Source organism: Bufo bufo, chromosome 1 (genome assembly GCF_905171765.1).
Source record: "Bufo bufo chromosome 1, aBufBuf1.1, whole genome shotgun sequence".
Taxonomy (NCBI): Eukaryota; Metazoa; Chordata; class Amphibia; order Anura; family Bufonidae; genus Bufo; species Bufo bufo.
In genome coordinates this window covers 226,476,821-226,499,423 of record NC_053389.1, presented here as the reverse complement: position 1 = coordinate 226,499,423, position 22,603 = coordinate 226,476,821, and the positions used below count along the sequence as shown (strand labels likewise).

Here is a 22,603-nt window from a genome sequence, read left to right as displayed (position 1 = left end):
TATGTTTGGGTAAAAAAAAAAATGGTTTGGGTAAAAGTTATAGCGTTTACAAACTATGGTACAAAAATGTGAATTTCCGCTTTTTGAAACAGCTCTGACTTTCTGAGCACCTGTCATGTTTCCTGAGGTTCTACAATGGCCAGACAGTACAAACACCCCACAAATGACCCCATTTCGAAAAGTAGACACCCTAAGGTATTCGCTGATGGGCATAGTGAGTTCATAGAACTTTTTCTTTTTTGTCACAAGTTAGCGGAAAATGATGTTTTTTTTTTTTTTTCTTACAAAGTCTCATATTCCACTAACTTGTGACAAAAAATAAAAACTTCCATGAACTCACTATGCCCATCACGAAATACCTTGGGGTGTCTTCTTTCCAAAATGGGGTCACTTGTGGGGTAGTTATACTGCCCTGGCATTCTAGGGGCCCTAATGTGTGGTAAGTAGTTTGAAATCAAAATCTGTAAAAAATGGCCGGTGAAATCCTAAAGGTGCTCTTTGGAATGTGGGCCCCTTTGCCCACCTAGGCTTCAAAAAAGTGTCACACATGTGGTATTGCCGTACTCAGGAGAAGTTGGGCAATGTGTTTTGGGGTGTCATTTTACATATACCCATGCTGGGTGAGAAAAATATCTTGGCAAAAGACAACTTTTCCCATTTTTTTATACAAAGTTGGCATTTGACCAAGATATTTCTCTCACCCAGCATGGGTATATGTAAAATGACACCCCAAAACACATTCCCCAACTTCTCCTGAGTATGGCGATACCACATGTGTGACACTTTTTTTGCAGCCTAGATGCGCAAAGGTGCCCAAATTCCTTTTAGGAGGGCATTTTTAGACATTTGGATCCCAGACTTCTCACGCTTTAGGGCCCCTAAAAAGCCAGGGCAGTATAAATACCCCACATGTGACCCCATTTTGGAAAGAAGACACCCCAAGGTATTCAATGAGGGGCATGGCGAGTTCATAGAATTTTTTTTTTTTGGCACAAGTTAGCGGAAATTGTTTTTTTTCTCACAAAGTCTCCCTTTCCGCTAACTTGGGACAAAAATTTCATTCTTTCATGGACTCAATATGCCCCTCACGGAATACCTTGGGGTGTCTTCTTTCCGAAATGGGGTCACATGTGGGGTATTTATACTGCCCTGGTATTCTAGGGGCCCTAAAGCGTGAGAAGTCTGGAATATAAATGTCTAAAAATTTTTACGCATTTTGATTCCGTGAGGGGTATGGTGAGTTCATGTGAGATTTTATTTTTTGACACAAGTTAGTGGAATATGAGACTTTGTAAGAAAAAAAATTATAATTTCCGCTAACTTGGGCGAAAAAAAATGTCTGAATGGAGTGATCAATGACAGGGGGGTGATCAGGGAGTCTATATGGGGTGATCACCCCCCTGTCATTGATCACCCCCCTATAAGGCTCCATTCAGATGTCCGTATGTGTTTTGCGGATCCGATCCATGTATCCGTAAAAAACATACGGACATCTGAATGGAGCCTTACAGGGGGGTGATCAATGACAGGGGGGTGATCAGGGAGTCTATATGGGGTGATCATCCCCTTGTCATTGATCACCCCCCTATAAGGCTCCATTCAGATGTCCGTATGTGTTTTGCGGATCCGATCCAAGTATCCGTGGATCCGTAAAAAACATACGGACATCTGAATGGAGCCTTACAGGGGGGTGATCAGGGAGTCTATATGGGGTGATCACCCCCCTGTCATTGATCACCCCCCTATAAGGCTCCATTCAGATGTCCGTATGTGTTTTGCGGATCCGATCCATGTATCCGTGGATCCATAAAAAACATACGGACATCTGAATGGAGCCTTACAGGGGGGTGATCAATGACAGGGGGTGATCAGGGAGTCTATATGGGGTGATCAGGGTTTAGTAAGGGGTTAATAAGTGACAGGAGGGGGGGTGTAGTGTAGTGGTATTTGGTGCTACATATTACTGAGCTGCCTGTGTCCTCTGGTGGTCGATCCAAACAAAAGGGACCACCAGAGGACCAGGTAGCAGGTATATTAGACGCTGTTATCAAAACAGCGTCTAATATACCTGTTAGGGGTTAAAAAAAAAATCGCATCTCCAGCTTGCCAGCGAACGATCGCCGCTGGCAGGCTGGAGATTCACTCGCTTACCTTCCAATCCTGTGAACGTGTGCGCGCGTTCACAGAAAATCTCGCGTCTCGCGAGATGACGCATATATGCGTGACTGTGCGCAGGGCTGCCGCCTCCGGAACGCGATCCTGCGTTAGGCGGTCCGGAGGCGGTTAAATCTGCCAAAACATTTCTGTAGTAAAACTAAGCGATAAAATACTGTAAGTGGTGTACACTTAGACTAGACAGTCTACAGCTGCCCCAGATTTATCATCCACATACAGTCACTGTGGTAAATTAGTTTAAGACTGGATTCACACGTCCGTGGAACACGGATCATACGAGTGTATATCACTGTACAGCGGCGGCAGCAGGAAGCGCACAGCGTCATAGCAACCAATGACGCCGTGCGCTCCTGCACTAAGCAGGATGCCAGTCCGGTATCTCACGGTCCGTGTTCATGCAGCCTAAGACTGAATGTTTAAGTTTACACTGCCTCACTATTAGACAGTATTAGTAACTGTGACCCAATATGTGCAGATTAAACATTAAAGTGGTGAATGAGGGCTAAGGAACGCTTTTGTGGTTTTATGCAAGAAAAAAAAAGAAAAAGGAGAGAACACACAGATTAAGAGAAGGAGAAAAGAGTACATGCAGGAGAGAAAGCAGGTCAGGTGATACAGAGGTGAAAGGGGGGAGGAGAGGGAGGTATGCAGGGAAAAGTGGGGGCAGTACAAAAAGGAGAAGAGATCAGAGTGCACGAAAGAAAACTCTAGAAAGCAGGTGAAACGGGAAGAAGGGAGAAGGAGAGAAAGAGGGATGAGGAAAAGAGCAGGAAAGAGAGGGACGAGCATGTGATAGGAAGACAGATGAGAGGAGGCAGGTGAGAGAATGGTAGAAAGAATGTAAGAGAAGTGGGAGGAGAGAGCAAAGGACAGGGGTAGAAGAGAGAGAGCAAAGGACAGGGGGGAGGGAGAGAGAGAGAGAGAGAGAGAGAGAGAGAGAGAGCGCGCGCAAGGGAACAGGGGTAGAAGAGAGAGAGCGCGCAAGGGAACAGGGGTAGAAGAGAGAGAGAGAGAGAGAGAGAGAGAGCGCAAGGGATTAGGGTAGAAGAGAGCAGGGGACAAAAGGTCAGAAAGAGAGAGCAGGGGTCAAAAGGTCAGAAAGAGAGAGCAGGGGTCAAAAGGTCAGAAAGAGAGAGCAGAGGTCAAAAGGTCAGAAAGAGAGCAGGGGACAAAAAGGTCAGAAAGAGAGAGCAGGGGACAAAAGGTCAGAAAGAGAGAGCAGGGGACAAAAGGTCAGAAAGAGAGAGCAGGGGACAAAAGGTCAGAGAGAGCGAGCAGGGGACAAAAGGTCAGAGAGAGCGAGCAGGGGACAAAAGGTCAGAGAGCGAGCAGGGGACAAAAGGTCAGAGAGAGAGAGCAGGGGACAAAAGTCAGAGAGCAGAAGACAAAAGTCAGAGAGCAGAAGACAAAAGGTCAGAGAGAGAGAGAGCAGAAGACAAAAGTCAGAGAGCAGAAGACAAAAGGTCAGAGAGAGAGAGAGCAGAGGACAAAGGTCAGACAGAGAGAACAGGGGACAAAGGTCAGAGAGAGCAAGGGACAAGGGTCAGAGATAGCAGGGGACAAGGGTCAGAGATAGCAGGGGACAAGGGTCAGAGATAGCAGGGGACAAGGGTCAGAGATAGCAGGGGACAAGGGTCAGAGATAGCAGGGGACAAGGGTCAGAGATAGCAGGGGACAAGGGTCAGAGATAGCAGGGGACAAGGGTCAGAGATAGCAGGGGACAAGGGTCAGAGATAGCAGGGGACAAGGGTCAGAGATAGCAGGGGACAAGGGTCAGAGATAGCAGGGGACAAGGGTCAGAGATAGCAGGGGACAAGGGTCAGAGATAGCAGGGGACAAGGGTCAGAGATAGCAGGGGACAAGGGTCAGAGATAGCAGGGGACAAGGGTCAGAGAGAGCAAGGGACAAGGGTCAGAGAGAGAGAGAGAGAGCAGGGGACAAGGGTCAGAGAGAGAGAGAGAGCAGGGGACAAGGGTCAGAGAAAGAGAGAGAGAGAGAGAGCAGGGGACAAGGGTCAGAGAGAGCAGGGGACAAGGGTCAGAGAGAGAGAGAGAGAGCAGGGGACAAGGGTCAGAGAGAGAGAGAGAGCAGGGGACAAGGGTCAGAGAGAGAGAGAGAGCAGGGGACAAGGGTCAGAGAGAGAGAGAGAGAGAGAGAGAGAGAGCAGGGGACAAGGGTCAGAGAGAGAGAGAGAGAGAGAGAGAGCAGGGGACAAGGGTCAGAGAGAGAGAGCAGGGGACAAGGGTCAGAGAGAGAGAGAGAGAGCAGGGGACAAGGGTCAGAGAGAGAGAGAGAGAGCAGGGGACAAGGGTCAGAGAGAGAGAGAGCAGGGGACAAGGGTCAGAGAGAGAGAGCAGGGGACAAGGGTCAGAGAGAGAGCAGGGGACAAGGGTCAGAGAGAGAGAGAGAGAGAGAGAGAGAGAGAGAGAGAGAACAGGGGACAAAAGGTCATAAAAAAAGCGAGCTATGGCGGGGGAAGAGGGAGCAAGTGATGGAGAAGGGAGAGAAGTGCTGGAAGAGATGCATGGGAGGGAGGGTGAGAGAAAGACAGAACATGGGGGGGGGGGGAGAGTAAGAATATCTTGGCACATAATGACAGAGCACGCTCACTACTGCAGGGTATTTATAACTCTCAGGATCCCTGGGAAGCTGTAATTACTCTGGGAAGCACATCATTACACTCTTTCTGCTCACATGCAGCAGAGAAGCCTGTGCTCTGCTCTAAGGCACAGGAGAAGTGACACTCACCCTCTCTGGAGACTTCTTTAAGTTGTCTAAGCTGCTTGACTTCTTCACAGGAGACCTAAACCAAAGACAGTGCAGTGTTAAAATGTACAGAGCATTAAGGGACATGGCTACCAGGCTGACTGATCTCCACTGTATATTGCATCTATTTCCAGACTAGGTCAGTCAGCACCAAGATCATATATCTACAGGGACAATAACATCTTGTCACGGAGGTTCCCGCGACAGGTGACAGGAGATCGGCGAGTCTGGCAACAAGTGGTTGATCTGGTTTTCCTTGTGGATCAATAGGCGTCTGTGTTGTTGCTGGTAATGGCCACACCCCTTGCCTCAGGTGTTGCTTAATGTGTGCTCATTTAACCTTGCTTATTTATTGTTGCCTTTCCCACAATGCTGTGCGGTTTATAGCTTCAGTCTCAGTTGTGGATTGCTGGTGTGTGGATCTCAGCGGAGTTCCTGGTGCTTCCATAACCTCTTTGAAGTTAAGTCTTTCCTTTCCCTTTTGTATTTTGTTTGGGTTCTGTGTGTTGCATTTCCCTATTGTTTGTATTAGGCCTGAGGTAGACTCCTGTTCGTCCTTCATTTTGGAGGAACAGGTAGTCTCGTCCCTGCCATTAGTACCAGGGTCCTATAGGGCTAGATAGGACTCTAGGTATTCCTGCATATGAACACACCTACCTCTGGGGTCTGTTCATACTGGTAGTCAGTCAGGATTCGTGACATTATAAACCGCCAAAACCGTCATTTTTTGTTTGTGTGCAGCCATGGGATCCTATTGCTGCACTGGCAGGTCAGCTGCAGGGGCTGTCTTTGGAGGTAGCTGACCTCCGCACGATTGTCTCGCAGATGCAGAGACCACAGGCTGCTGGTCCTAGTGGTGGTGGTTACCAGGCCTGTCTTGAACCTAACGTTGCCCTCCCGGACAGATTCCCTGGGGGACGTAATAATTAAATTTTGTTTAGGGAGGCGTGCAAACTGTATTTTACGCTACGTCCACACTCATTTGGGGCTGAGAAACAGCGAGTTGGTGTGGTTATTTCCTTGCTTAAGGGGGATGCGCAGTCATGGCCTTTAATGAAACCCCAGTATCTCTGGAGTCTCCCGTTTCCTCGGCCTCTCCTCCTCCTACTAAGGAGTCTCATTCAGATGTGTCCTCTGTGGAAGAGGCATGTTCGGAGGAGAGAGGGTCAAATGAAGATGTTGTCGTCCAAACGGTCCTCTATGGTGGACAATCTTATTACAGCGGTTTTCGAGACGTTGCAGGACAAGGACCCCGCACCTTCTTCGGCCAGCTCGGCTTTTTCCTTTAGAAGGTCCCGTCGCTCGCACAAATGTTTCCCCAACCATCAGGATTTTGATTCCTCTCTTTCCAAGGAGTGAAATTTTCATGATAGACGTTTTGCTTTGCCAAAACGCTTAAAACGTCCTTTATCCTTTTCTGGAGGATTTGACTAAGAAATGGTCGTCCTCAGCTATAGTGGATCCGCCTGTTTCCCGCTTGGCTAAGCATACTACCTTGCCAATGGCAGATGGGGCTTCTGTCTTCGATATCAGGGATAAGAAACTGGAAGCGTTTGCAAAGTCTTTCTTTGAGGCAGTGAGCACAGCACTGCAGCCGGTTTTTGCCTCTATTTGGGTGAGCAAGGCTATGGGGGAGTGGGCGGATAATTTGCGTCAGGGTCTCACCTCGGGAGTCCCCTCTGGAGAGCTGGCAGATATCGCTCTGCAGCTCTCTCATGCCAATGCTTATATTTGGGAAGCCTCTTTGGACCCGGCCAGGCTTATGGCTCGCTCGTCAGCCCTGTTGGTGGCTATTCGCCTTACCCTATAGCTCTCCTGCTGGGCGGCAGATAATGCTTCAAAGCGGACCCGGACGGCCCTCCCCTTTACAGGCAGCAGACTGTTTGGTAAGCGCCTGGACAAAATCCGATCGGGTGGGCGGCCGGCTTCATTTGTTTCGGCATGACTGGCTGGCTCACGTCTCGGATACGTGGGTGAGAGAGGTCATTGCAGAGGGCAACAAGCTGGAATTCAAGTCTTCCCCTCCGTCCTGATTTTTTCGGTCGTCACCTCCGACATCAAACTCTGCCGCGGATTCCTTTTTTCAGGGGATTAGCACACTCTTGCGCCAGGGAGTGATTGTTCCGGTTCCTGCGCAAGACCGTTTTCAAGGGTTTTACTCCAATCTCTTTGCGATTCCCAAAAAAGAGGGCACGGTCCGTCCTAATCTGGACCTCAAGGCACTCAACTGCTTCCTTCCTATCCGGAGTTTCCGGATGGAGTCCCTGAGATCGGTCATTGCGTCCCTCGAATCGGGGGAGTACCTATCCTTGATAGACAGCAAGGACGCTTATCTTCACATGCCCATCTGAGTCAGTCATCAGAGATTTCTCCGGTTCGCAGTGGGTCCATTTCACTTCCAGTTTGTAGCCCTCGCCTTCGGCCGAGTCTTGGAAAATCTCTCCATTAAAGGAGTATGGTCACTCGAGAAACGCTCCCTTCTAACCAACATTCTGGAGTTGAGGGCGATTCGTCTCTCTCTGTGGCATTGGACCGACCATCTCAGAGGATGTCTGGTTTGGGTTCAGTCCGACAACTCCACGGCGGTGGCGTACCTCAATCACCAGGGCGGCACCAGGAGCCCGGCAGCCATGACGGAGGCGGCTCTGATCCTCAGCTGGGTGTAGAACCATGTTCCGGCGCTGTCAGCAGTTCACATTCCCGGCGTCGACAATTGGATCGCCGAATTTCTCAGTCGGGAGCGTCTCGATCCCAGAGAACGGGCTCTTCACCAGCAGGTCTTTCGAGCCATCTGCGAGTGGTGGGGTCAGCTGGACGTGGATCTCATGGCCTCCCGCTTCAACAACAAGATCGAGGACTTCGTCACGCGGTCCAGGGACCCTATGGCCTGCGTGCTACGCGCTGGTGATTCTGTGGAGTAGGTTCACGTTTCCATTTGTGTTCCCGCCTCTTCCTCTCATTCCGCGTCTCCTCCGGAAGATCAGGTCCGAAGGGCTGCCTGTCATTCTCGTGGCCCCCTATTGGCCACGCCGGGTGTGGCATGCTTCTCTGGTCACCCTCCTTGCCGACGAAACCTGGCATCTTCCTCTTCGAGAGGACCTGCTGTCGCAGGGGCCGATCTTCCATCCGAATTTAGGGTCGCTACATTTAACGGCATGGCGGTTGAAGCCGCCGTACTAAAGGCTCGGGGGTTCTCGGATGGCGTGGTCCAGACCATGATTCAGGACAGGAAGCAGTCGTCTTCCCGGATCTACCCCTGGAAGTCCTACTTTAGTTGGTGCGAACGGCGTCAGCTGTCTCCCGTTCGGTTCGCTTTGCTGCGACTCTTGGCTTTCCTGCAGTCGGGCATGGACTTGGGGCTGGCTCTCAGCTCCTTCAAAGGACAAGTGTCGGCTCTCTCCATTCTTTTTTAGCGGAATTTAGCTTCGCTTTCGGCAGTTGGGACTTTTCTGCAGGTGGTGGCGCATGCTGCGTCCCCTTTCTGTCCTCTGTTGGATCCTTGGGATCTTAATCTAGTGCTCAACGCTCTCCAGTCCTCACCGTTTGAGCCTTTGCAGCAGGTGTCGCTTCGCTTCCTGTCTTACAAGGTGGCTTTTTTGGTGGCAATCACTTCTATCCGTAGGGTTTTGGAACTCCCGGCTCTGTCATGTCGGTCGCCTTTCCTGATCCTTTATCAGAATAAGGTAGTTCTTCGTCCGGTTAAGTCCTTCCTTCAAAAGGTGGTGTCGGTATTCCATCTAAATGCGATTATTCTCCCCTTATTTTGTCCGTCTCATCCTCGGGAGCAGTCGCGCCATTCGCTGGATTTGGTATGGGCCGTTCGAGTCTGTCCCAGACGGCATCTTTCCGGCGGACAGATTCAGTTTGTTGTTCCAGAAGGGCCTAGATGAGGGCTGGCAGCGTCGAAGACTTCCATTTCCCGATGGATTTGTTTGGCCATTGTGGAAGCGTACCGCCTTAAGGGCCGGGCTCCACCCTTCCGGGTGACTGCTCATTCCGCTTGCACAGTGGGGGCCTCGTGGGCGGTGCATCATGGGGCTTCTCCCTTCAGGTATGCAAGGCGGCAACCTGGTCGTCTTTGCACACCTTTGCCAAGTTTTATAGGGTACACACCTTTGCGTCTGCTGACGCGTCTCTGGGCCGTAGAGTTTTGCAGACTGCGGTCCTCTGAGTGTCAGGAGGGTTTCTTGTTAGGCCCACCCTGGGGACTGCTCTGTAACATCCCAAGGTCAAGACTGTGTCCCTCAATGATACGGATGAGAAAACTAGATTTTTGTACTTACCGTAAAATCTGTATCTCTTCCGTTAATTGGGGGACACAGCTCCCCCCCATTCTCTTGTTTATGGGCTGTTTCTGGCCTGTGTGGTCCTGGGTTTGTACATAGTGTGATTTTCTTTTTGTCTTCCTTCTACTGCTTATGCACTAACTGATTTAGCTTAGTCCCTGTAGGAAGGGTATAGCTGAAGGGGAGGAGTTCACACCTTTGTGCTGAGTGTCTGCCTCCTAGCAGCAACTGCTATACCCATGGTCAAGCCTGTGTCCCCCAATGAACGGAAGAGAAACATATTTTACGGTAAGTACAAAAATATAGTTATTCTTGTATATAGGGGTCAGTATTATAGTAGTTATATTCTTGCACATAGCAGGCAGAATTATAGTTATATTTTTGCACGTAGAGGCAGCATTATAGTAGTTATATTCTAGTACATACGAGGTAGTATTATAGTAATTATATTTTTGTATAAAGAGGGCAGCATTATAGTCGTTATATTCTTGTACATAGGGGACAGTATTACAGTAATTAGTTTTGTACAGAGGCGGTAGTATTATACTACATTTATACTTTTATATAAGTGGTAGTAATATGGTAGCTATATTCTTCTGTACACAGAGGGCAGTATTATAGTAGTTATATTATTGTACATAGGGTGTAGTATTATAATAGTTATATTCTTGAACAGAGACCGTATTATAGAATATTCTTATACACAGAAGACAGTATTCTAGCAGTTATATTCTTTTACATAGTGGGCAGTATTATAGAAAATATATGCTTGTACATAGGAGCAGTATTATAGTAGTTATATGCATGTACATAAGAGCAGTATTCTATTGGTTACATTGTATATTTTTGAACAGAGGCAGAAGTATTAGTATTATTAGTATCCATATTCTTGGATATAGACAGCATTTTATAGTAGTTTAATTTTTGTACATAGGAGACAGTATTATAGTAGTTATATTCTTGTACACAGGAGGCAGTATTATAGTAGTTATATTCTTGTACATAGGAGGCAGTATTATAGTAGTTATATTTTTGTACATAGGAGACAGTATTATAGTAGTTATATTCTTGTACATAGAAGGCAGTATTATAGTAGTTATATTCTTGTACATAGAAGGCAGTATTATAGTAGTTATTCTAAATTATTAAATGATATAATCACTGTTAATCTTAAGTCTAAAAGTAATCAAAATGGTCTGTACCATCCGGCACCTGGGGTGAAGCTGGCTACATGTGGGGGGACAGTCCATGAGGGAATTACTCATCCACACTCACTGGATCCTCATGATGTATCCTTATCATGTGCTCCATTATACATCAGTGTAGCCAGCTTCCCCAGTTGTACTTGAGCTTTTTGTCACCCTACATTTAGTCTAATTTGCTTCAGCCTATCTAGGCTTAGTTTTTCCCACACAAACCCCCTGAAGAACCCTGTTTTGGGGGAAACTCATTGGGGTATTAGGGAAATGTTTATCTATTAGGATGTATCAGGGTACTATAGGGTAGGAACGAGGACAGAGGGTCTCCACCATCAGGAGATACCTCCGGGCTTAAGAGTTTTTTTTGCCCACCTCACTATCCCTAATGTTTGTCTTCCTCATTTAACAACTATGATGATATGGGAATGTATATTTCTGACTAGGGTTGATATTGATTATATATATATATATATATATATATATATATATATATACACATATATATATATATATATATACACTGCTCAAAAAAATAAAGGGAACACAAAAATAACACATCCTAGATCTGAATTAATTAAATATTCTTTTGAAATACTTTGTTCTTTACATAGTTGAATGTGCTGACAACAAAATCACAAAAAAAACAAAATGGAAATCAAATTTTTTAAGCCATGGAGGTCTGGATTTGGAGTCACCCTCAAAATTAAAGTGGAAAAACACACTACAGGCTGATCCAACTTTGATGTAATGTCCTTAAAACAAGTCAAAATGAGGCTCAGTAGTGTGTGTGGCCTCCACGTGCCTGTATGACCTCCCTACAACGCCTGTGCATGCTCCTGATGAGGCGGACGGTCTCCTGAGGGATCTCCTCCCAGACCTGGACTAAAGCATCTGCCAACTCCTGGACAGTCTGTGGTGCAACGTGACGTTGGTGGATAGAGCGAGACGTGATGTCCCAGATGTTCTCAATTGGATTCAGGTCTGGGGAACGGGCGGGCCAGTCCATAGCATCAATGCCTTCGTCTTCCAGGAACTGCTGACACACTCCAGCCACATGAGGTCTAGCATTGTCTTGCATTAGGAGGAACCCAGGGCCAACCGCACCAGCATATGGTCTCACAAGGGGTCTGAGGATCTCATCTCAGTACCTAAAGGCAGTCAGGCTACCTCTGGCGAGCACATGGAGGGCTGTGCGGCCCTCCAAAGAAATGCCACCCCACACCATTACTGACCTAATGCCAAACTGGTCATGCTAGAGGATGTTGCAGGCAGCAGAACGTTCTCCACGGCGTCTCCAGACTCTGTCACGTCTGTCACATGTGCTCAGTGTGAACCTGCTTTCATCTGTGAAGAGCACAGGGCGCCAGTGGCGAATTTGCCAATCTTGGTGTTTTCTGGCAAATGCCAAACGTCCTGCACGGTGTTGGGCTGTAAGTACAACCCCCACCTGTGGACGTCGGGCCCTCATATCATCCTCATGGAGTCTGTTTCTAACCGTTTGAGCAGACACATGCACATTTGTGGCCTGCTGGAGGTCATTTTGTAAGGCTCTGGCAGTGCTTCTCCTGTTCCTCCTTGCACAAAGGCGGAGGTAGCGGTCCTGCTGCTGGGTTGTTGCCCTCCTACGGCCTCCTCCACGTCTCCTGATGTACTGGCCTGTCTCCTGGTAGCGCCTCCATGCTCTGGACACTACGCTGACAGACACAGCAAACCTTCTTGCCACAGCTAGCATTGATGTGCCATCCTGGATAAACTGCACTACCTGAGCCACTTGTGTGGGTTGTAGACTCCGTCTCATGCTACCACTAGAGTGAAAGCCCCGCCAGCATTCAAAAGTGACCAAAACATCAGCCAGGAAGCATAGGAACTGAGAAGTGGTCAGGTCACCACCTGCAGAACCACTCCTTTATTGGGGGTGTCTTGCTAATTGCCTATAATTTCCACCTGTTGTCTATCCCATTTGCACAACAGCATGTGAAATTGATTGTCACTCAGTGTTGCTTCCTAAGTGGACAGTTTGATTTCACAGAAGTGTGATTGACTTGGAGTTACATTGTGCTGTTTAAGTGTTCCCTTTATTTTTTTGAGCAGTGTATATATATATATATCTGGACCTATGGTTCTAGGTCTTTTAAGTGACTTTAATAAAGATTGAGATTTTAAGGGTCCTTTCTTCTGATTTCTATTATAGTAGTTATATCCTTGTACATAGAAGGCAGTATTACCGGTATACTGGTTATATTTTTGTATATAGAGGACAGTATTACCGTAGTTATATTCTTGTACAGAGGCAGTACTATGGCAGTTTTATTCTCGTATATAGGGAGCCGTATCATAGCAGTCCCAGTTCATTCAACTTACAATATTGTGTCTTCTGCTTTGACCTCTGTAGATAAGCTACTTGTCTTCTCTTCACTGCAAAACAAAAACATTATCTAATTTTACCTTTTGCAAATGAATGTTACAAATTACTTGGTGCAGAGGTTGCTCCCACTGCAGTAAATGCAAAATTAACTTTATGGAGACAAAAACAGTCAAGGGTATTAATCTTCAGCTCATGGATCTCCAGCCACCGCAAAACCACAACACCCATAGACGACAAGGCCAGTCTCTCTGGACATGCTGGGAGTTACAGATCTGCAACATATGGAGAGGGATTGGTTAACCTTGGTCAAGTAGTTTAATAGGATGAGGATGAAAAGGGTCATTGCTTTGTGTCTGATGATTGATGCTAGTCATATCCAAATGGGGCAGGTAGAAGGATCGTTCTAGTGTACTGTGGCTCCTTTTGTAAGGAGCTGTATATCTGCGTCAGCTAACAATGACGTGGTTACCTCCTCAATGAAATCTATGGGCACCATTACCCCAGTAATGCCTGTGGCCCCTCCAGCAACTTCACGTTCTCATCCTAGCCGACACAGATTGATCAGTGCAGAATATTTACCTCGTTTCCAGTGATGTGGTCTCTTCTTTTGCAGAAATGTTTGACACTTCACTCTGTTTCTGAGAAGTTGCCATGGAGGAGAATGAGGGGATAGTGACTTGAAGAATACTGGTGTGCATCTCCAGTGTGGACTAAAAAATATATAAAAAAATATTTTAAGCACATATGGGGGAAAAATGGAAAGGAAGTTTTTATTTTATTTGCAAAATCCACACACTCATTTCCTGAAATACCCTGTGCTCCTGGGGCCCATTCTCCTCTGATCACTAACATCAGTAAACTGGAATTCAGAGACATGGATTACCTTTGCGGTTGCAGTGACCTCCTCTGGGCTGGGGGAGAGTGATAACGGCAGTGGGGAGGGAGATTTATCAGCATCACTTAACGCATTGTAGTCAAACATGAGAGAATTTGACCCGGATATCACAGAGTCATCGCTTTCCACATCTTTACCTGAGGAGAAAGAGATATACGTAAATCAAATGAGCTTTGTTCAGAAGAACATTTGCTTCTCTTGCTTACAAAGCGGCAACATATTCGGCAGCGCTTTACAGACATTCTCATCACTTACTGTCCCCAGTGGGGCTCACAATTTAAATTTCCTAGCAGTATGACTTTGGAGTGTAGGAGGAAACTGAAGTAGATTTGTGCGGCTGATGGGTTTCTCAGAATGTGCCAAGTGTGAGATCTGCTTTCAAGACCATTACTCCTGCAGCTTAAAGAAGTAAACCTTCCCGCACTGTAACCCCACCCATGCTTTCCTTTTGGTCCAGCCCACGCTTTCCTTTTGGTGCAACCAATCCTTTCCCTGTAGTGCCACACTAGTTTTGCTTTTGGTCGCTTTTCACCTTGCCCACACATTCCCTTGGGTCCTGCAACAGCACCACAATTTCCCTCTAAAGAATGCACCAAAGCGATTGTAAAACCAAGCGGTAAAAATGTACGTTCCACCACCTTCCCTGAATCACAAGAATACATCAAGCATCACTCAACTTGCTGGATCTCCAAAGCGAACTATCATTGCTGATCACCAGAGCTCCAAAAACAAAGGAATATTTACAAAGGAAGGAAATCCGCACCTTTCTTACCATGCGCCATAACCACCATATCCTGCACCTTCTTGTACCTGTTCAGCGACTGCCTCAACTCCTCGATCTTCCTGTCCTGTAAGCACAGAATACAGGTAGGATTCAATGCGAATGGACACACAGTGGGTACGAATGTACAGTAGTAACTGAGAAGGTAGCTGGAACCAAGTGTACCCCATAGCTGAGTGTTACTTTGGTGAACTGTTTTTGCACTTGGTATAATTTCCCTTTAAGGGGGTTGTGTCTCAAACATTTCAACCAACCAGCACTTGGATTTGAATATCTTTGTAATTGCATGCAATTAAAAAATTTGTATAGCCGTCGAGTTATTCAATAAAATGTATCTGTATAGCGCCACCTGCTGTTTGTTCGTTTCCTTACTTTTTTTTTGTCCATCTCACTGAGCTGGTCAAAGGTGCTCAGTTTAAATCTTCAACTGCCACCAGTCATATGTTCCGTTAGAAGCTGTGGCAGTTACATGGAGAGAGCTGCAGCAGAAAGGAAACGTCCAGGACTGATCTAGCTTTGTTAGACAGAGATTGTCATGTACTATATGATGTTTGATTTTAATTTTCTACATCAATCATGGCGTAACCCCTTTAAGAGTGGCAGGAGTCTGGCTGCTTTAACTTATCAGCAGTTCTCCATCATCAGACCTTCAACAAAGAGACTGTGGTCTGGCCTGAACGTGCTCGAAAATTATCAAGCGGTTCAGCAAACGACTTAATAGATCCTCAGCACAGACATGATTTCATCCTTCGAAACCTACTTCTCTACGTCTGATCTTAAAGGAGCACTAACCCTGAAAATCTGCCTGTTAGGAGCACTTCATATCAGTGACAAATATGGATGTAAATGTCTCTTTGGGTTCCTGGCACTGGAGATACGTCATAGGACATTCAGATAATGGGGGCAGGATCACTCCTGTCATAGAAGGACACCACTGCCTGTAATGGCAGATAACAGGGAACAACTTGATTTCCTTCTTAGCATAAGGAAAGACAGACAAGTTTGAACGCTGCACCTAAAGGTTGGCCACACATCTCAAACATTAAAGGGTTTCTATCACTTCGTATGCCATAATTAGCTCTCAGACACTAGCGATCCGCTAGTGTCTGCTCTGGCCAACCATCCTAATATAAGAGCTTTTTGGGCAGCCGTTTTGCTAAAAAAATAACTTTTATAAATATGCTAATGAGCCTCTAGGTGCTATGTGGGCGTCATTAGCACCTAGAGGCTCCGTCTACCTTCATACACAGCCACCGCCCAGCGCGTCCCTCCAGCCCGCCCATCTCCTGATGAATGCGATCCTCCGTGTGACGCAACGGACGAATTCTCGCGCATGCGCCGTGCGCGGCTGTATTCGGCGCATGCGCAGAGAATGTCTGACCGCTTCCCTGCTCAGACATCTCCACTGCGCCTGTTCCTTGGAGCACTATGACATCATCGGCGCAGGCGCAGTGGAGATGTCTGAGCAGGGAAGCGGTCAGACATTCTCTGCGCATGCGCCGAATACAGCCGCGCACGGCGCATGCGCGAGAATTCGTCCGTTGCGTCACACGGAGGATCGCATTCATCAGGAGATGGGCGGGCTGGAGGGACGCGCTGGGCGGTGGCTGTGTATGAAGGTAGACGGAGCCTCTAGGTGCTAATGACGCCCACATAGCACCTAGAGGCTCATTAGCATATTTATAAAAGTTATTTTTTTTAGCAAAACGGCTGCCCAAAAAGCTCTTATATTAGGATGGTTGGCCAGAGCAGACACTAGCGGATCGCTAGTGTCTGAGAGCTAATTATGGCATACGAAGTGATAGAAACCCTTTAAGCTGGCTGTAGTAACAGGAAAATGAGCGAGCACTCATACACTTAGTAACCAAATTGACATATGTAGAAAATATTTATTAAATCCCCCTGCTTCCACAAAATACTGATTGAGGGCTGCGACATACCTGCTTGCACAAAATACTGATTAAGGGGTTTGATATACTTGCTTCCACAAAATACTGATTAAGGGGTTTGATATACCTGTTTCCACAAAATACTGATTAAGGGGTTTGATATACCTGCTTCCACAAAATACTGATTAAGAGGTTTGATATACCTGCTTCCACAAAAGACTGATTAAGGGGTTTGATATACCTGCTTCCACAAAAGACTGATTAAGGGCTGCAATATACCTGCTTCCACAAAAGACTGATTAAGGGCTGCAATATACCTGCTTCCACAAATACTGCTCTTCTCTAGGGACTTAGGCACAGCGTCATTTTGAAAATGACAGGCAGAGGAAGAAGCAGGTCGTTCAGCAGGGTTGGTAGGGGTCGGGCAGTTGGGAGCATAAGTGGGAAGTTGGAGAAGGCGCATGCGATTACTTCAAAGGGCACACCAGAGTTGGCTGAGTGGCTCACTCACCCTTCCGCTTCTGCACCCTCCTCATCCTCTGTATCTGCACCCTCCTCACTCTGTGCTGTGTGCACCCCCAAACACACCACCACCACCACAGCCCCTGCACTCGAGTAAGAGGAATTATTTTCCCATCCATTCCCAGACCTTACCGATGCGCAGCCATTCTTGGCATCAGATGAGGAAGAGGAGGTAGCAACGATCGCCACCCAGCGGTCTGACGACAGTACCCAGATCAGCCCAAGGAGGGAGGTGCCAGCTGTCGCTGCCTACTCCGAGATCTCAAATGTCAGTGGTGGTGAAGGTGACTATGATGACGTGTCGATGGATGTCATGTGGGTGCCCACAAGAGATGAAGAGGAGGGGAGTTCAGAGGGAGAGACAGAGCAGCAGAGAGGGATGAGGAGGAGGAGAAGCAGGCAGAGCTCGCAGGGCACAGGAGGCAAAAAGCAGACTGCAAATGTATCTGGAGCGAGCCAACCACCATGCACGGTCACTTCTGGCGCTCCTAGGACGCTGGCACATGGCTCCGCAGTGTGGGCTTTGTTTTTTAACATGTCAGCTGCTGACAATAGTGTTGCCATCTGCAGCCTGTGCTGTCAACGCATAAGTCACGGTAAGCCCAACACTCACCTAGTACGACCGCCTTAAGAAGGCACCTGGCCTCCCATCACCGAGCCCAGTGGAAGCAACGCCGTCAGAACCCACAAAGCCACACTCCCAGTGCTCCATGTCCTGCCTCTTCTCCTTCTCCTCCCATTTGTCCTCCACCTTCCACCGTGCCGTCATCTGGCAGAAGTCAGGCTTCCGTAGCCCAAATGTTTGAGTGTAAAAAGCTGATGACGCGGGATAACCTTCTTGCCCAACGGCTGACCGCTGGCTTGTCGGTACTGCTAGCCCGCCAACTACTGCCATATAAACTGGTGAACTCGGAGGCCTTTAGAAAATTTGTGGCCATTGGCACACCGCAATGGAAGGTCCCTATAAAATAATTATTTCTCCCAGAAAGGGCATCCCAGAGCTATATGGCCACGTTCAGCAGCAAGTGAATATATCTCTGGCACACAGTGTAGGTGCCAAGATACATCTGACCACAGACACGTGGTCTAGAAAAAACAGGCAGGGAAGGTACATAACTTTTACTTCCCACTGGGTGAACCTTCTGACAGCCGTCAAGCATATAACCCGTGGCTCCCATGTGTATTTGCTGTTACCGCCAAGGATTGCATGCAGGCCTGCCTCTTCTCCTCCTCCTACTCATCCGCTGAATCCTTTTTCACTGCTACCGCCTCTTCCGCTACGCCCAAGCTCCCCAGAACCTATTCGACGTCCCAGGTGAGACGTTACCATGTTGTGCTGCGGCTGTTGTGCCTGGAAGTCAAGAGCCACACCGATCCTGCACTGCTTTCAGCTCTGCAGTCACAGGCCGATCAGTGGCTAACACCGCTCAATTTGACAGTTGGTAAAGTGGTGTGCAATCTGCTGAGCGTGCTGAAACAGGGCAAAATGACACACGTGCCGTGCATGGCACACGTCCTGAACTTAGTCCAGCAGCGATTCGTTGACAAATACCCCGGGGTCCAGGACGTCTTGCAGCAATCCAGGAAAATCTCTGGCAATTTTAGAAGATCTTACACGGCTATGGCTCGCCTTGCTGACGTTCAGCTGCGACACCACTTGCCCGTCAGACGTCTGATTTGTGACTGCCCGACGTGTTGGAACTCCACCTTGTATATGCTTGATAGGCTGCTCCAGCAGCAATGTGCCGTTAACGACTACCTGTACGAACTCTGCAACAGGACAGGTTCTGGGGAGCTTGGTTTCTTTTCCCCGCGCCAGTGGCTGCTCATGCGCGACGCATGCAGACTTTTGATGAGATCACCAAACTGGTCAGTCGCAGCAAGGGCGCCATCAGTGACATCGTACCTTACACCTTCCTTCTGGAGCGTGCATTGCGTTGTGTCATTGATCAAGCCGTCGAGCAGCAGGAGCTGGAAGATGAGGAAGTCGCAATGCTGAATGAATTCACGATTTGGGGGGGGGGGGGGGGGGGACGGACTACTCCATCTGAGACAAGTTGGCAGGAGTCTGAAGAGGAGTCAGAGGAGAAGCAAGAAGAGCAGGCTTTGAGGGGGACTTTAAACTTTTCGGGGATCCCTGATGTTGTCCGTGGCTGGGGGGGAGGAGACCGAGGACGACATTCTCCTGGGCGATAAGCAGGAGCCAGGGCGCTCATGGGGGCCTTCATGCTCCAGTGTTTGAAGAGGTACCCCTGTATAAAAAGCATAAAGGGCAAGGACCAGTACTGGGTGGCAACGTACTTAGACCCCCGGTACAAACACAAAATGGCGGACATGTTATTAGCATCACAGAGGGCTGGCAGAATGCAGCATTTCCAGGACTTGATGCGAGAGATGCTGCATTCCACTATTGCGGGCGCTGGCAGAGGAATTTCCACCCACAGCGAAACAGGTGCGGGTACTAATCCTACTGCGCATGCAAGAAGAGGGCGGTTTGAAGATGTGTTGGGTCACTTCAGATAGGAGATCATTTTTGCAGCCAACCCATCGACAGCTGCCCTCCGGATCCAGCCTCAAGGGACGCCTAGACCGACAGGTGTCCGACTACATCGTGTTAACGGCCGATGTGGACACTCTGAGAAGCGAGGAACCCCTGGACTACTGGGTGTGCAGACTTGACCTGTGGCCAGAGCTAGCACAATTTGCCATGGAACTCTTGGCTTGCCCCTCGTCGAGTGTCCTGTCCGAAAGGACGTTCAGCGCAGCAGGGGGGATTGTGACCGATAAGCGCACTCGCCTAGGTCACGACAGTGTGGACTACCTTACATTTCTAAAAATGAATGAGGCATGGATCTCGGAGGAATTCAACACCTGTGACGACCATGTGTAATTGAATTTCCTCATGCCAGCCCACACATATCCGCCACCACCCAGAACAAAGAATGATCCTTGTCTTATGTATATACAGCGCCATAAAAGGCCTTTTCTGTCAGATGAATGCCTAATTTTTGGGGCTTCTACTCCAGTGGACTACAGTAAATTTTTTATCCAGTGGCTGCCTAATGTACCTCCAGGCAAATAATCACAATGTCACGTGCCGGAGGTCCCGGGGGTACCTACAGGTACTCGCACATCGCGATATTATGGCGCTCTAGCTTTGTGACGTCGGGGAGCAAGTAGCAGATTCGGAGGATGCGGGGCGGTGCTGGGCTCCTTCACAGTGGGCGGTGCTGGGCTCAGAGTCAGAGAACGCTGGACTCATCTCATCTCATCTCTGAAGCATGGAGGAGACAGGACTCATCTAAGGTTCATTTACATATCTATAAAATCATTTCTTTGACACAATAAAAGCACACAGAGCTATGGGGACTGGATATTGCGGATGTGCTAGCGGTGATCTAGCAGCCCATGTCCTCAGCTCTATACCCGAAATCCAGGTGTCAGGTTCCCTTTAAGCCTGCTTGTTAGTGATGATCTGACAGTGTAATACTGCTGCCAATTACTGATGAACGAGCATCAGGTAACTGGAATCTTTTAGCAGGTTTAAAAATCATTTCAATGCTGTGCAATCACCACTCTGCTGCCGGCAAACAGTGACTCACTATGGGGACGAGCATTGGCATTAGCGACCACATGTCCCCATACCGAGGAGGAGATTGCTGCATGTAATAGCAGCAGTCTCCTTTGCTAACGAGCAGGCGATTGTCAGGAAGGAACGCTTCCCTCACGACACTCGCCTGTGTGATCTGCAGGTCTAATACAGGCTTTAGGCTGGGTTCAGACCTGAGCGTTTTACAGCGCGTTCCTACGCGCTGTAAAACGCTCAACAGGCAAAAACCAATGTTTCCCTATGGCCATGGATATAAAGATATAAAGATATAGGGTAATTAAGATAGAGCCAGATAAATTGAATACTTGCCCCTGAAAACATTCATCCAGCACTGCTGCACGACCTATGCCAGTCCAGGAGCCTACTAGCCCCTCACTCATCCATGTGTAGCATTATCAAACACATATGGACATATTTTGCTGTATGCTATATGTTTTCAGGGGCAAGTATTCAATTTATCTGGCTCCATCTTAATTACCCTATATCTTTATATCCAATGTCTTTTTCTTTGTTGGTTTATCATACAGCATTCACCACGGTCATACATGGTCTATACTGTCTAAATCCATGACTGCATTCATAAATCTGCATCATAGCGTAAAGCGTAGACAGATCAGCAAACACTTCCCTCCTGGTAATCACTTGCTCTCTAGCAGAAGCGGCCGCTGCTATTACATGCAGCGATTTCCTCCGCAGCAAGGGGTGGAGCGATAACTATAAAAAACAAAATGGCTGCACACCATTATACATGCAAACAATACAGCTAAGAAATGGGGGTCATTCTAAATAAAAGTGGTACAATACAGACTGTAAATGAGTTAATGGAAGCTCTTAGCGCACATATTTGCTCAAACATGTGTATTGTTTGCATGTATAATGGTGTGCAGCTATTTTGTTTTTTATAATTATGTTTGCTTCATGGATATGCACCTGTGATTCTGAAGGTTCTAGTCTAAATTTTCTTGAGGAGCGATAACTATGCCATTGCTCGTCCCCATACTGTCTAGTGGTTTGCTGGCGGTTATTAGACATCACGATCTGCCACCAGCATGCTTAATCTGTTCGCTACCAGCGCCAGAGCATTAGGCAAACATGGTGCCCGCTCGCACATGCAAGCGGGCGTCACGGCCGACAGGTCTCTGCTGTTTCAAACAGCAGAGACCTGCCTCTAATTACCGTGGTAATTAAAGGATTTAGATGCCATGATCAAGTGAGATCACGGCATCTAAATGGTCAAAAACCCGGCCAATGGGGAGGTCGGTAGTTGCTTTCAATGCTGTGAGTCTCGCTTTTAGCCACCAGATGGCAGGCCAACATAAGAAATAAGCAATTCACAGTAATAAACTCATTTTAAAAATACATGATGGTTCAAAATGAAAAATAAAAAAACTGATTTTATAGGCTCATATATGAGCTTTAAAATCATTACAAAAAAATTTAAAATATAAAAATCATAGGTATCACCGCAACCGAAAACGCCTGTACTATTCAAATATAAAAATATTTTTCCACAATGGCGAATAGCGTAACGGAAAAAAGGGTCAAAATGGTCAATTTGCCATTTTTTTATTGCTTCTCTTACCCCAAAAAATGGAATAGTGTTATTAAAAAGTTACACACTCTAAAATGGTATTAATAAAAACTACATATTGCCCCGCAAAAAATGAGCCCCTATACAGCTGAGTAGACATAACTATAAAAAAGTTATGAGGGTCAGAGTTTGGTGATGTAAAAAAAAAAAAAAAATTTTCAAAGTTAAAATTTATTTTTACACTATTTAGACATAAAAAAACCTATGCATATGGGGTACTGACCCAGAGAATCAAGGGCATGGGTCAGTTTTGCCGCAAATGAAAAGTCGTGGAAACAAAACCCGTAAAACGTTGGAGAAATAGCATTTTTTTCCAATTCCACCCCATTAGAATTTTTTTTTACCGCTTCCCACTACATTGTATGCAATAATTAATGGTGGCATTAGAAAGTACAACTTGTCCCGCAAAAAATAAGCCCTCATACAGCTATGTGAACGAAAATATAAAAAAAGTTATGGCTCAAGATAATAGGGAAGAAAAATAAAACCGCGAATACGAAAAAACAAACAAAAAAAAACCTCCG

General features: G+C 47.2%; 1 protein-coding gene across 18 annotated transcripts in view; it reads right to left on the bottom strand.

Moving 5' to 3' along the window:
- PPFIBP1 (PPFIA binding protein 1) overlaps nt 1–22,603 on the bottom strand; it is a 124,934-nt gene that overhangs the window by 17,151 nt on the left and 85,180 nt on the right. For 16 of the 18 annotated variants that reach the window (XM_040435840.1, XM_040435853.1, XM_040435874.1 and 13 more), the window contains 5 exons: nt 14,450–14,534; nt 13,675–13,823; nt 13,371–13,501; nt 12,788–12,841; nt 4,924–4,978 (listed from right to left, as the gene is read on the bottom strand). In XM_040435840.1, coding sequence (XP_040291774.1) covers nt 4,924–4,978; nt 12,788–12,841; nt 13,371–13,501; nt 13,675–13,823; nt 14,450–14,534 — 474 coding nt within the window. The remainder of the gene's footprint in view (nt 1–4,923; nt 4,979–12,787; nt 12,842–13,370; nt 13,502–13,674; nt 13,824–14,449; nt 14,535–22,603) is intronic. The other 2 variants (XM_040435857.1, XM_040435893.1) reach the window with 1 other exon arrangement.